General features: G+C 43.2%; 1 protein-coding gene across 1 annotated transcript in view; it reads left to right on the top strand.

Annotated features, from left to right (window-relative positions):
• Window positions 1-14,763, top strand: part of LOC115459606 (chromodomain Y-like protein 2) — a 96,606-nt gene that overhangs the window by 66,059 nt on the left and 15,784 nt on the right. The window contains exons 4-5 of the mRNA XM_030189415.1: window positions 1,138-1,310; window positions 6,164-6,374. Coding sequence (XP_030045275.1) covers window positions 1,138-1,310; window positions 6,164-6,374 — 384 coding nt within the window. The remainder of the gene's footprint in view (window positions 1-1,137; window positions 1,311-6,163; window positions 6,375-14,763) is intronic.

Here is a 14,763-nt window from a genome sequence, read left to right as displayed (position 1 = left end):
CTAATCCTACTATTTTTGGAAAGCGTGAACAGATGCTTCACATCCACCTGTTCCACTCCACTCATTATTTTATATACCTCGGTTCATTTTTACCGACTCTGACTCCAACTCTACCCAAAATTGCTTCTGACTTTGACGCCACAGCCCTAGGGCTCCTTTTACAAAGGCATGTTAACGCTTTTAGTGCGCACTATTAATAAGCGTTCGCTAAATGCTAGAGATGTCCATATATTCGTTTGGGTGTCTCTAACGTTTAGTGCACACTAATCATTAGCGCGTACTAAAAACGCTAGTGTGCTTTTGTAAAAGATCCCCTCCTAGTTGCTGCTTCACTTCGGCTTCCCTTCCATGGCCAGAGCAGGAAATATATTAATGGATAGAGTAAAGCTTTCAGACTGCAGGAGCAAAATTCCGTAACAACACTGACCACCCCAGTAAGTTGGCTCTGTAGGGCATTACACTGATGAGATTGGTGATCTAATTATCTATGGGGCCCTTTTACTACACCTCTGTAAAAGGTGGCCTGTGTTAGTGTAGGTTCATGTATTGGGCATGCGCCAGGCCAGGTTTTACAATATCTACAAAAAAGGCCTTTTTTAATGGGACGGGAAAAGGGCCTGTGGTAAAAATGAAACCAGCGTGCGCCCAAATCCGGCCTGAGCCCTTAACGCCACCCATTGATCTAGCGATAAAGGCTAACGCGCTACTTGAGCGGTGACAAGTCGGCGGTCTGAGTGTCGATTACTGTCGGAACTGGCTTGTATAGAAGGAAATAAATAATTCGTCCAGGCATTATGGGCGCGTGCAAAATCTGAAATTACCGCCAGGAGGGTGCACTGGCCTGACAGTAGTCTCATTTGGGCGTGAGCTGCACACGCGTGGAGAGTCTACCACAGCTTAGTAAAAGGGCCCCTTAATTTGTGAGTAAAGCATGGCAAAACACCGGAACAAGCACTCCAGGCCTCACATCAGAGCAGATTAATGAGAACCAGGTGAAAAATGGACTAAGGATGGGGAATTGCAAAGAGGAATAAACAAACGGACACCAGGCAGTTCTTTGGTCATTTGTCGATACCCATTATTTGGGGAAATATGCATCCCGTATGTTATAGTATTGTTTCTTCTGTTTATTGACAGATTATGAAGGAAGTCCGGAGAGCACTGTGCAATGCGTCAGCTGATGACAGCAAACTCCTGCTCCTCAGTGCAGTAGGAAGCGTCTTCTGCAGTGGCCTAGATTACTCCTATCTAATTGGCAGGCTATCTAGTGATAGGAGAAAGGAAAGTGCCAGGATCGCAGAAGCCATAAGGTGACTTGAGCTTACATTTTTTTCAGGACTCTAACTCCAAATTATGAAATTTAGATTTACCCCCTTCATAAATGTACTGAGCCTGAGCTTGATGATTGACGTACAAGTAGGGGAAATATCATAACAAGGCACCTATATGAAATGTCCGGAAAAAAATCACATTTGCCGTTAAATTGTCTCGCACAAATTTACACCCATTCTGAAGAAGACATAAATATGTGCATACTCTGTGCATGTTTATTCCACACTTGATATACTGCCTTTCTACAGATACAGTCAAAGTAGATTACATATACTATTTTTGTACTTTTCTGCCCCTTATAGGCTCAAAATAAGGTTATTTGTACCTGGGGCAATGGAGGGTTAAGTGACTTGCCCAGGGTTACAAGGAGCTGCAGTGGGAATTGAACCTAGTTCCCCAGGATCTCAACCCACTGCACTAACCATTTAACGTGTACATTTTTGGTGGCGTGGAATGTGTTGCCAGAGAATGTGGTAAAAGCAGTTAGCTTAGCAGGGTTTAAAAAAAGGTTTGGATAGCTTCCTAAAAGAAAAGTTCATTATTAAGGTGGACTTAGGGAAAATCCACTGCTTATTTCTAGGATAAGCAGCATAAAATGTATTGTACTGTTTTGGGATCTTGCCAGGTACTTGTAACCTTGATTGACCACTGTTGGAAACAGGATTCTGGGCTTGATGAACCTTCGGTCTGTCCCAGTATGGCAACACTTATGTACTTATGGACCCAGTTTCCCAGGATCTCAACCCACTGCACTAACCATTAGGCTGCAGTGGGATTTGAACCCAGTTCCCTAGGTTCTCGACCCACTGCATTAACCACCTGCAACACAACCTTGCCTCAGCTCTGCCAAAAATACGCCCCTGTGAATGCCTAAACACGTGACTTTAATAAATGCATGCAAGCTTGTCTGCACATGTAATTTTGTAAAAACCCTTTTCCAGGTATATAAGATGCCCTACATGAAAAACATAAGAATAGCCATACTGGGTCAGACCGATGGTCCATCTAGCCCAGTATCCTGCTTCCAGCAGTGGTCAATCAAGGTTACAAGTACCTGGCAAGATCCCAAAACAGTACAATACATTTTATGCTGCTTATAGCAGTGGATTTTCCCCAAGTCCATCTTAATAATGGTTTATGGACTTTTCTTTTAGGAAGCTATCCAAACCTTTTTTAAACCCTGCTAAGCTAACTGCTTTTACCACATTCTCTGGCAACGCATTCCACACCACCAAAAATTTACACGTTAATGGTTAGTGCAGTGGGTTGAGATCCTGGGGGACTAGATTCAATTCCCACTGCAGCTCCTGGCAGAAACCCAATTAGTAGCACCGTTCCATGCTACCAGTCCCAGGGCATTATAAAATTATCCCCTTAAGGGGTTTGGGGTTCTTTCCTCCTTCTACTAGGATTTGCTGATGGGGGAAAAGGAGGAAAGCAAGTGTATTTTTCAATCAAGATTAGAGCATCTCTATTCCAGAGAGACTGTGTCATCATTTCAGAATTTGCCTTGCAGTTTGATTTAAACGTGTCTCTTTGTTTATGTGTAAATGATTTCTGAGCCTTCAGTATTTTGCTTCATCATTGTAATGGATTTCAGTATAAACAGTAGCAGGAAGCTTAATGTCCTTGTGTTGGAAACACAATCTGCTCGGAGATAAATATAATAATTTTTTTTAAACCTAATGCATATTGCTAGAATGAAACCTCCAAATTTTGATTATGATTTTATAAGGGGGTACATGAAAGCATTTTTCTGTAAATGTGGCCCTTCCTCCATAACCTTGTCTAGATTTAGTGAATCTAATCATTTTGTTTACATAATAGAAGCTGAGCAATATAGAGAACAGCTTCTGTTAGAAAGAAAGCATAGTCAACGGCATGAAAGAAGAGTTGGGGGGTTCTACCCTGTTTCCCCGAAAGTAAGACATCCCCCAAAAATAAGATCTAGTAGAGGTTTTCCTGAATTGGTAGATATAAGGCCTCCCCCGAAAGTAAGACCTAGCAAATTTTTGTTTGAAAGCAGAGCTGGACAAGGCCGCCCCCCCCCCCCCCCCCACCCGAGGTCGCCGGGCCCCCCTCCACCCACCCTCCGTCGCTCCCGGAACTAACCTTAAACGCCTCCTTTCACCTTCGCAGCAAGCAGCAGCAGGACAGACCTCTCCTTCCTTCCGTGTCCCGCCCTCGCGGACATTACGTCAGGCGAGGGCGGGACACGGAAGGAAGGAGTGGCCTGCCCTGCTGCTGCTTGCTGCAAAGGTGAAAGGAGACATTTAAGGTTAGTTCCGGGAGCGACGGAGGGAGGGCGGGCGGGCCAACCCCGATGTTTCCCCGAAAAATAAGACAGCCCCTGAAAATAAGACCTAGCGCATTTTGGGGGGCAAAAATTAATATAGTAACATAGTAGATGACGGCAGAAAAAGACCTGCACGGTCCATCCAGTCTGCCCAACAAGATAACTCATAATTGCTACTTTTTGTGTATACCTTGATTTGTACCTGTCCTCTTCAGGACATAGACCATATAAGTCTGCCCAGCACTATCCGAGCGAGAACAACCAAGTTTTATCACCTACTTTGAGTAGGAACTCTCAGTCTCCAAGTCAGAAGGCCAATGAGTAAGGTTTTCTAGTGATGCACCGAGAGTATACATTTGGAAAGATTTTTATTTTATTTTTGTTACATTTGTATCCCACGCTTTCCCACTCATAGCAGGTTCAATGCGGCTTACATATTGTATACAGGTACTTATTTGTACCTGGGGCAATGGAGGGTTAAGTGACTTGACCAAAGTCCACCACCCTAACCACTAGGCCACTCCTCCACTGTTGCTATTAACTGTTCACTTGTCCTCTAGATTGTTCACTTGTCTTTAGATTGTTCTCTTGTCTTTTAGATTGTAAGCTCTTTGAGCAGGGACTGTCCTTCTATGTTTAAATTGTACAGCGCTGCGTAACCCTAGTAGTGCTTTAGAAATGTTAGTAGTAGTAGTAGTAGTATGTGAGATTCTACATGGAATGTTGCTATTCCACTAGCAACATTCCATGTAGAAGTCAGCCCTTGCAGATCACCAATGTGGCCGCGCAGGCTTCTGCTTCTGTGAGTCTGACGTGCAGGACGTCAGACTCACAGAAACAGAAGCCTGCGCAGCCTTCTACATGGAATGCTGCTAGTGGAATAGCAACATTCCATGTAGAATCTCCAATAGTAGCAACAGAATCTCCAATAGTAGCAACATTCCATGTAGAATCTCCAATAGTATCTATTTTATTTTGTTACATTTGTACCCTGCGCTTTCCCACTCATGGCAGGCTCAATGCGGCTTACATGGGGCAATGGAGGGTTAAGTGACTTGTCCAGAGTGACAAGTTGCTGCCTGTGCCTGAAGTGGGAATCGAACTCAGTTCCTCAGGACCAAAGTCCACCACCCTAACCACTACTAGGCCACTCCTCCACTGTTGCTTCTATTTGAGATTCTACGTGGAATGTTGCTATTCCACTAGCAACATTCCATGTAGAAGTCGGCCCTTGCAAATCACCAATGTGGCCGCGCAGGCTTCTGCTTCTGTGAGTCTGATGTCCTGCAGGACGTCAGACTCACAGAAACAGAAGCCTGCGCAGCCTTCTACATGGAATGTTGCTAGTGGAATAGCAACATTCCATGTAGAATCTCCAATAGTATCTATTTTATTTTTGTTACATTTGTACCCTGCGCTTTCCCACTCATGGCAGGCTCAATGCGGCGGGCAATGGAGGGTTAAGTGACTTGTCCAGAGTCTCAAGGAGCTGCCTGTGCCGGGAATCGAACTCAGTTCCTCAGTTCCCCAGGACCAAAGGTCCACCACCCTAACCACTAGGCCACTCCTCCACTAACAGTGGATAACAGTGGTGATCAAATTTGGTATGTCCAGTAGTAAATTTAACGGCAGTATTTTGGATGAGCTGGAGACACTGTAGGTGGCATTGGGGAAGTCCTATATAGAGAGAATTGCAGTAATCAAGTTGCGAGATAATTGAACGCGTGAACAAGGGTGTTTACAGCAGCTGGGAAAAGGAATGGCTTAATTGAGCGGATACGTTTAAGTTGAAAAAAAAGTGTGATGTAGTACAGAAGTAATCTGGGGATGAAAGTAAGGGAGCTATCGAGAGTGATCCCTAAAACCTTTATTTCGTCTGTGAGTGGTATTGGTACCATAACCCAAAAGAACTGGCAGAACCGGCACCAACAGTTTGGAAGGACCATTGGCAATGGGAGCGATTAAATCCTGGCCGTCAAATAGTAGAATCATTTGCAAGGGTTGAATTGAATTGAAAAGTAGGGGGGTGGACATTTGTTAGTCCATGTTTGGTTTATTACTGTGCCTTAGAAATGTAGGGTTAAATATTCAGCTGGATGCGGCATTCCCGGGTAATCAATGCCAGGCCATATCCAGGCTTCGGCATTGAAATATCCGGTTTATATGGCGCCAGCTAACACGTGGCCGGTTAAATCAGTATTCAGAACTTCACCGGCCATGGGTTGACACACAAAGATAGGACTGTGTTTTATGCAGTTGCCATGGCCGGTGAAGTGCTGAATATCAACACTTGACCGGCCGAGTGCCCCCCCCCCCCCCCCCATCAGATAGCCAGCTTTCACATAGGCAATTACCACAGGACACCTAAGTGCATCCCACAGTACTCCATTTTAAGCTGTGTTAGTGCTTAATGCAGCTTAGTAAAAAGGCCCCTAAAACATGAATTTGAAATGGATCCCTACAACACGTCCTGCATTGTAAGAAACTCACCAGTTCAGATCCAGTTATCATAAAAACTCCTTGTTTTCTTTTTAGGGATTTTGTAAAGGCCTTTATTCAGTTTAAAAAGCCAATCGTGGTTGCTATCAACGGCCCTGCCCTTGGCCTGGGAGCATCTATTTTGCCATTGTGCGACATTGTGTGGGCAAGTGAAAAGTCCTGGTTCCAGACACCCTATGCAACAATCCGACTTACACCGGCTGGCTGCTCGTCATATACGTTTCCCCAGATCTTGGGGATTGCACTGGTAAGGTTTTTAAATCTCTAGAATTTATTTCCAGATGTCATTGGTACGCAGTCACACTTCAAGGTCAGAAATGTCATTGTGCTTAAGAAAGATGTCAACGTTAGTTTTTTGGTCTTCACGAATAAGATTCTCATTTTTTTTTTCAAGTCGGAAACAATAATTGGAAGATCAGTGCAGCACCTGCTGAGAAATCAAATCCAGTAGCCACAGAGCTCAGTTCTACGTTACATTTTTAATCAGCAGAAGAGCTAGAATGTTTTGGAACGATGTGACGGGGTGATATGGGCAGCGTGTTCTTAGCCGCTGCCTTTGGAAATTCACTTTCTACATAAATTAGAAATCGATCGGTGGACACTGAAGATTAGGACTTCTGTTCTTCGCTCAGCAAGTTTTATACTTTCTGCCGTTCCTTCTTTGCCTTTTTAATAAGATTCAGTTTAAGCATGTAATATCAACTGCAGGCGTGAATTATTCCTCCAGAATTCGTTACTTAAGATTTTTTTTGAAAGAAGGTGGTGTGGAAACGTTATTTCCCTTTTCTGGCAGAAGTTGTACATTTCCTGACACACTCTTTAGAAATAAGAAAAATAGGCAACATAAAATTGAAATATGTGACATCATATTTATTTGATACACTGCAAAGTCAAAAAATTAAGCAGTTGACAATATTAAAATACTAGTAAAAAAAAAGGCCTGTTTCGTAAACAAATGAAATGGGCGCTAGCAAGGTTTTAGAGAGAGTGAGAGTGTGTGTGTGACACAGAGAAAGTGGGTGTGTGTGTGTGTGTGTGTGAAAGAGAGTGTGCAAGGGTAGTGTGAAAATGAAGAGTCAGCAGTGAAATTGTACATAGGGCAGCTGAACCATTTGAGGCGTGTTTGTGTGTCTGTGTGAGAGAGTGTGTATATGTATGTATGTGTGTCTGTGTGTGTGTGTGACACAGAGAAAGTGGGTGTGTGTGTGTGAAAGAGAGTGTGCAAGGGTAGTGTGAAAATGAAGAGTCAGCAGTGAAATTGTACATAGGGCAGCTGAACCATGTTTTAATTTCCCCCTCTTGGACCTCTTTCTGACTCCAGATCACACGGGGGACTAAAGATACCTATTTCACATAACAGGTTCTGTGTGGTTTCTTCAACCTCCATTGTCACCCAATCACAAGGAGGTCTGCTCTGGGTTTGCATTAGGGGCTGTAATCTAAATCTAATTCCCATAACTACTGCTTTCTGTCTTCCTGGATCTAGGTATACTCTGGGCCATTTATGTTCCCAGATAATGCTTATTAAAATTCTGTCTAAGTTTCTCCAGAAACTGAGTGTATGTGATGTGCCTTGTAAGCTAAATGTAAGGTAAAGAGAAGATAGAATAAAGACAGAGATAGGTTTAAATAGATAGATACATTTTATTTCTTACCCAAAGACAAGTCTTCAAGTTGGTACAAGTACAGGCATCAGACTTTAATCAGGTACATTCAGCAGATAGATTCTGGGTACAACCGGACAGAGCTTCGCCGTCTGAGATAAGCGTTGGGGCGGATACCAAAGCTATGGCAAATTGTCCCCTCTTTTATACACAAACTCTCCATAGAAGTCAATGGTGAGATACCTAGCTCTCAATTTCTGAGATGATACTTTCCCATGCAGTCTTATCAGCATGTTTTGGGAAGCTTTGAGATAACAGTTCCACATCTGTCTGTGTCGCAATACTTTTCACGCCATCTTAAGAACCCTGTATAACCTCTGTAGCCTTCTATACAAAACTAATAGACTCCATTTTGTTCATCTGATTTAAAGTGACAGTTGTACCTGTTTGTGTCAGAACTCATGGTTCAGACCTGCTTTTTACAGATTCTGAAATATTAAATCATATACTTGTTATTTGGCCTAGTCAGTACTTCTTCAGTTATTGTAGGCTTCATAGCTTTGGCCCTCACTATTCCAGTGGTAGATCCAAAGCTAGGCCATATATTAACATTCCCCTCTTCACCCTATCCCATAGGGTGACACCAGGGTTAACATACCGTGGTACCATCCATTCCAGAAGGTATTCTAAGAGGCCATCAAATTATCTGAGTCTTAAGGTCAACTGGCACAATGTGGTTCGCTTTTGGTGTGAAATTATCATCTTGGCAGTACTTCTATTATGCCAATCCTACTAAAACTTATAGTTATTACTTCAATATTTTTTCTTCAACCTTTTAATATGCAGGTTCTATTTTATTCTTATCTATATGATTGTAAATACATTGCTATAAATCAAAATTCTTTGGTTATATACTGATTGTATCTTAATTATACATTTGCATAATTTATCACTTATAAAGCTTTATATGGTTATATTATATCCCTATGTGCTAATATCTAATTATACAGTTGTAGACACCTCTCCAGTGTATCTAACAGTTGCATAGGGATTGGTCCTTCTCAGAGGGAGATAGTCCAATTTGTTAGCTCCTGTGATGTTGGGGAGGAGATTTTCGCACAGGGCATATTGTCCTGCTGTTGTTTTTTTCATTATTGCGGTTTCAATTAAGCGTTCTACTAAACCTCTAGCACAAGGGATTATGCAACATCCTACTAAAACAAAAATTGCTACCACTATGAGTATAGTCGTGGCTGCTGAAATGATAAATGTCTTCCATGTACCAAACGCTCTGTCCATCCAACCTCTCTGATGAACAGGATGGGAATCTCAGCAGTGCCCAATACGGTGTATGTAATTACCCAAAAATCTACAACGTCACCAGTCTGTGGTCTTATTAGGAGGTCGTCTGTTTGTTCAAGTTGTAAGCCTAAGGTGCCTCCAAACAGTACCTGAGTGTGTATAACCGTACGGCTAGGACCTAATGTCCAACTGTCAAACAAAGGCTCACACAGTGTGTGGTATCGGGTGAAGGGGTCCCAATTGGGATCGTCTTCTGGAGCAGGGTCCCAATGAGGATGAAGTAATTCTCTTAGATATTCTGGGGGTGGGGGAAAATCTGGTGGAGAAGGCGGAGTGTCTGGTAAAAGCTGGGACATATATGGATGGGCAGTTAGGCGTGTTGAGCTATCTATGAGGACGAGTGGCTGGGACGGTGATGTTTGGCGTAACTACAGTAGTATTCGTGGGAGGAGGAATGTCACTAGTAAGAACAAAAGAATAAGGTGGAGGGGTGGGTAGTGTATCAAGCAAGGTAATATTATCCTCAAAAGTACTTGTACGATTGGGGACAATATGGACCGAGCTACTGATAGGAGTGGGAACACTTGTAGAATACAAAACAGAAGGATCAGTGAGGAAAGGAGTAGTTGCAGAGGTTTCAATAGGCTTTGAAAGATAGCGTTTCCGGCGGGCAAGGTAATGTTGCCAGTGGGAAAGGCGGTAACTGCGATCCAAAGATCTAAAAGGTAACTGTCAGCAATATAAGCAAACAAGGCAGTGAGAAACAAAACCAAACCCATACACAGTAGGATCATGCATACGAGTCCAACAGCAAACAGCAAACAGTCTGTTTAATGGGAAGCAGAAGAAAAGGGTGTACTGATGTAACACCGTAGCTGAAGAGTGTCAATTTTCACAGTTGTAGTACAGAGAAATAGTCTATAAGGGAAGGAGGGAACAGCGGAAGTTGCTGTGGCATTAGCTGGCCTGATTCGGAAAGTACAAATGTAGAATGTCGAGCAGCTCACAGGCGTTGCTGTGCAAAATGGTTACTGTTGAAAACACAATGGACTCCTGGTGTACTGGATTTAACTGGCCTGCTAAGTTGCGGACTTGGAGGAGATCTTCTGCCAGATTACGGATTCTGATGAGACGGATGCGAAGATCCACGTAGGGAAGTGGAAGAGCAAGAACTGTGGAAGGTGGAGGTGAGGATGGCACCTCACGTACGGGTTCGGATATGGGTGGTTGTTCAGAAGGTGAGTCTGGAGAATCTGTGAAGGTTTGGAGGACTATATCAGCCAGATCAAGGAGTTGTGATTCAGGAGATTGGATAATGTGGTTAAGTCTTTGGTCAAGTTGATCCAAAAGTGTTGGGTGCGGGGTCGGTGGTCTCGGGCTCAGTGGCGGAGGTGACGGGGTTCGTGGTGGGACTGGTCTCTCCAGTGGCTGCTGTGCTGGAAACAGTGGTGGTGGAGATGGGGTTCGTGGAAACATCAATGGAAACATCCAGGAGACCTGATGGGATATTCGGATAAGCTCGTATATCTTTCAGGTGGACCCAAGATGTGTGGTCCTCCAGCTTTACTGCTGTGGCTGACAAGGCTTCTATCTTGAAGGGCCCAACATAGATGGGATCTCGCCAGGTCTTGTGCGTATAATAACGCCGGTGCACTAGATCACCCACTTTGTAAGGGCGTGTTTGTGTGTCTGTGTGAGAGAGTGTGTATATGTATGTATGTGTGTCTGTGTGTGTGTGTGACACAGAGAAAGTGGGGGGGGGTGTGTGTGTGAAAGAGAGTGTGCAAGGGTAGTGTGAAAATGAAGAGTCAGCAGTGAAATTGTACATAGGGCAGCTGAACCATTTGAGGCGTGTTTGTGTGTCTGTGTGAGAGAGTGTGTATATGTGTGTGGGTGCATGTGTGTGTGATTTACAGACAGTGTAAATGTGTGTCTGTGCGTCTGTGTGAAAGGGTAGGGTCAAAATGAAGAGTCTGCATTATAATTGTACATAGCACAGCAAAAAACTTTTGTGGCAGTTCTTGCCTTATCTCCCCTGCCGCCCCTTCCATACCCAACGATTCTTTCCTTGTCTTCCATTCCCTTTGTGTCCCGTGTGTGTGCGTGTGTGTGAGAGAAGAGGTGCTAGCAGTCCCTGTGATAGTGGCAGGTCATTTGCTCATTATAGCCAGGTAAGAGTGTGAGTGAGTGTGTGTGTGCTGTTTTTTTCTTTCCTTCCTATGCCCTCCATGTCCGTTGTTTGTGTGGAGAGCAGAGATCTATATGGTGCATTTCTTCCCACAATGTTATCAATAGAAATCAAACAAAATAAAACATGGAAAAGAAAATAAGATGATACCTTTTTTATTGGACATAACTTAATACATTTCTTGATTAGCTTTCGAAGGTTGCCCTTCTTCCTCAGATCGGAAATAAGCAAATGTGCTAGCTGACAGTGTATATAAGTGAAAACATTCAAGCATTACTATGACCGTCTGACAGGGTGGGAGGAGGGGGGTGGGTAGGAAGTATGCATGGGGACATCAAAGCATATCATTGATATTCTAACAGGATGGGTGTGGATAGGTGAGGGGAGGGTGATCAACAGAGACATACAGCTTTATGGTTTATAATGGGCTAGGAACCCCAGATCCTTGTTAAGCCCTTTCTGTTGGGTGTTAAAATATTCAATCATTCTGACTTCAAAGGTCTTACGTTCTTGTATGGTTTTAAAGTTACCTTTCAGGATTCTCACTGTGAAGTCACTGGTACAGTGTCCTGATCCTGTAAAATGTTGACCAACAGGCGTGAGAACCCTGCTGGCACCAGTATTGTTCATATGATGTCTATGTAAAGTGAATCTTGTCTTAAGCATCTGGCCTGTTTCTCCAATATAGCATCCTTCGTTACATTTTTTACACTGAATGATATATACCACATTGGAAGATGAGCAAGTGAAAGATCCCTTTATGTTGAATATCTTTCCTTTGTGGATGACTTTGGGGTCCTGTGAAATATTTTGGCATAGTTTGCAACTGGATAAATTACAGGGAAGTGTGCCCTTCTGTTCCTACCCACCCCCCTCCTCCCACCCTGTCAGACTGTCATAGTAATGCTTGAATGTTTTCACTTATATACACTGTCAGCTAGCACATTTGCTTATTTCCGATCTGAGGAAGAAGGGCAACCTTCGAAAGCTAATCAAGAAATGTATTAAGTTATGTCCAATAAAAAAGGTATCATCTTATTTTCTTTTCCATGTTTTATTTTGTTTGATTTCTATTGATAACCTTAAGAGTGGACTAACACGGCTACCACACTCCTCTACTTCCCACAATGTGAAAGCTAAGGACGTATTATTGACTGCAGTGTTTGTTTTTCATTGGTTTTTGTTGTATGCTACTTCTTAGCAGTCGTTTTTTTTTACTTCTGTTGTTGATTAGCTTTTTTTTTGTTTTGGTAGGGCGTTTTGTCTGTGGAAAGCACATACTGTGATCTTAAGCATGGTTTTCCAAATTTGTATCGGCTTCCTGCGAGTTTCGTCGTCTCCTTGTTGTTTTTGAAGTTCCCGGTTTGTGTTTTTCCTTCTGCTCCCTTGTTTGGTAGTCTTGTTGCGTGATTGGTCCTTGTAGCGTTGCTCTTGTCGTTGCGTAGCAACTGTGTGCTGCTGGTTTTCTTTGTTCCGCGATGCGTCGTTCATCTCGTGCCATCGCTTAGTAACGTGTTCGCGATGTGATAGGTTGTTTGTCATTGGTCCGCCCTCGACGTCATGACGTTTGACACTTTGGGCGGGGCAAACACTCCTGGGCGAATTCTGGGTTTCACCACCATGCATTTGGAATGTTGGGACTTGTGGAGGCTTCAGAACGTTGGAGGTGCGTTTTATATAGAGAGATAATTAAAGTAGAACTTAACAAGACACAAAAGGGAACAGTTACAAATCCCAGAGCTAAAAGGTAACAGCAAATCAAAGAAGGGGGAAAAAATTGGAAGGGAAAGTGGATTTACAACACAAACTAGTACAAACACCTAAGGGTAATGCTACAATGGGAAAGCCACAAAAATGAAGGAACTCCATAACCTTAGCCAGGGGAAAAGGCAAGACCATAATAATAAGTTTTCAAAGCCACCTTGAGTTTATAGTGTGAAGCTTCAGTGTGAATATAAAGTCGTATATTGTTCCAAAGTGTAGCGGCCATGACTTGAAGCGCGACAGATTAAATCTAGACGAATCTGCAAATACGTTGGAACAGTTAGCATGATGTTGTGATGAACAAAGGGCACGAGATGGCATAAACGGAGTGAGAGTTTTATAAAGGAAAAGTGGGGGTCCAGAATGGAGAGCACAGTCAGCTAAATGGAATGGGACTGGGACTTGATATTACCACCTTTCTGGGTTTTTTGTTTTGCAACTACATTCAAAGCGGTTTACATAGTATATGCAGATACTTATTTTGTACCTGGGCAATGGAGGGTTAAGTGACTTGCCCAGAGTCATAAGGAGCTGCAGTGGGAATCTAGCCCAGTTCCCCAGAATCAAAGTCCGCTGCACTAACCACTAGGCTACTCCTCCACTAGAAACATTCCATGTAGAATCTCAAATAGGGAAAGAGAAATGGGACTTGATATCCCGCCTTTCTGTGGTTTTTGCAACTACATTCAAAGCAGTTTACATAGTATATACAGGTACGTGGGGCAATGGAGGATTAGAGGGTTAAGTGACTTGCCCAGCGTCACAAGGAGCTGCAGTGGGAGTCAAACCCAGCCCCCCAGGATCAAAGTCTGCACTAACCACTAGGCTACTCCTCCACCAGCAACAGTCTATGTAGACTCTCAAATAGTAGCAACAGAATCTCAAATAGTAGCAACATTCCATGTAGAATCTCAAATAGGGAAAGGGAAATGGGACTTGATATACCGCCTTTCTGAGGTTTTTTTGCAACTACATTCAAAGTGGTTTACATATATTCAGGTACTTATTTTATACCAGGGGCAATGGAGGGTTAAATGACTTGCCCAGAGTCACGAGGAGATGCAGTGGGAATCGAACCCAGTTCCCCAGCATCAAAGTTCGCTGCACTAACCACTAGGCTACTCCTCCACTCAAGTGTGCTTCAGACAAAAGTGGTGAGACCCTTTCATATTTCCTCACCCCCCCCCCCCCCCCCACCCACAGAGCATTTTTACAGAAGCATTCTGAGTTATGCAGCTGGTTCTGAGGTAAGCCTAAGAAAAAAGAATTACAGTAATCACTGTGAGATAATACCAGAAAACCCGAATCAGAAGGCAAAGCGCTGTCTTATCAATCAGTGGGTAAATTGACCATAATTGACGCAGCTTAAAGAATGATTTCTTTACTTCTGCTGAAATATGAGCTGTTAAACGAATATCAACAATAACCTATAGAAATGTAATGGATTCTGCAAAGCAAATAGGAGTAACTGATAAAGCAGGAGGAGGTAAGGTGCACAGAAAATCTTGACTATGCACTATTTCAATATTTGAAATCTCAGGAGGTCTTTCACAAAGGCACACTAAGTTTTAGTGCATGCTAAACACTACAGACACCCATATGGGTGTCTCTTGTGTTTAGCGCGCACTAAAAATGCTAGCGTGCCTTAGTAAAAGGACCCCTTAGTGTGTGACTCCCACCAACAGGCTGTTGGCAATATAATGCATGACTGACAATACAGCACGATGCCCTGAAATAACATACTACTACTACTTATCACTTCTATAGAGCTACAAGGC

This window comes from Microcaecilia unicolor, unplaced genomic scaffold, assembly GCF_901765095.1.
Source record: "Microcaecilia unicolor unplaced genomic scaffold, aMicUni1.1, whole genome shotgun sequence".
Lineage (NCBI taxonomy): Eukaryota > Metazoa > Chordata > Amphibia > Gymnophiona > Siphonopidae > Microcaecilia > Microcaecilia unicolor.
Note: the sequence above shows the minus strand (reverse complement) of the source record. Positions and strands in the feature narration are given on the sequence as shown.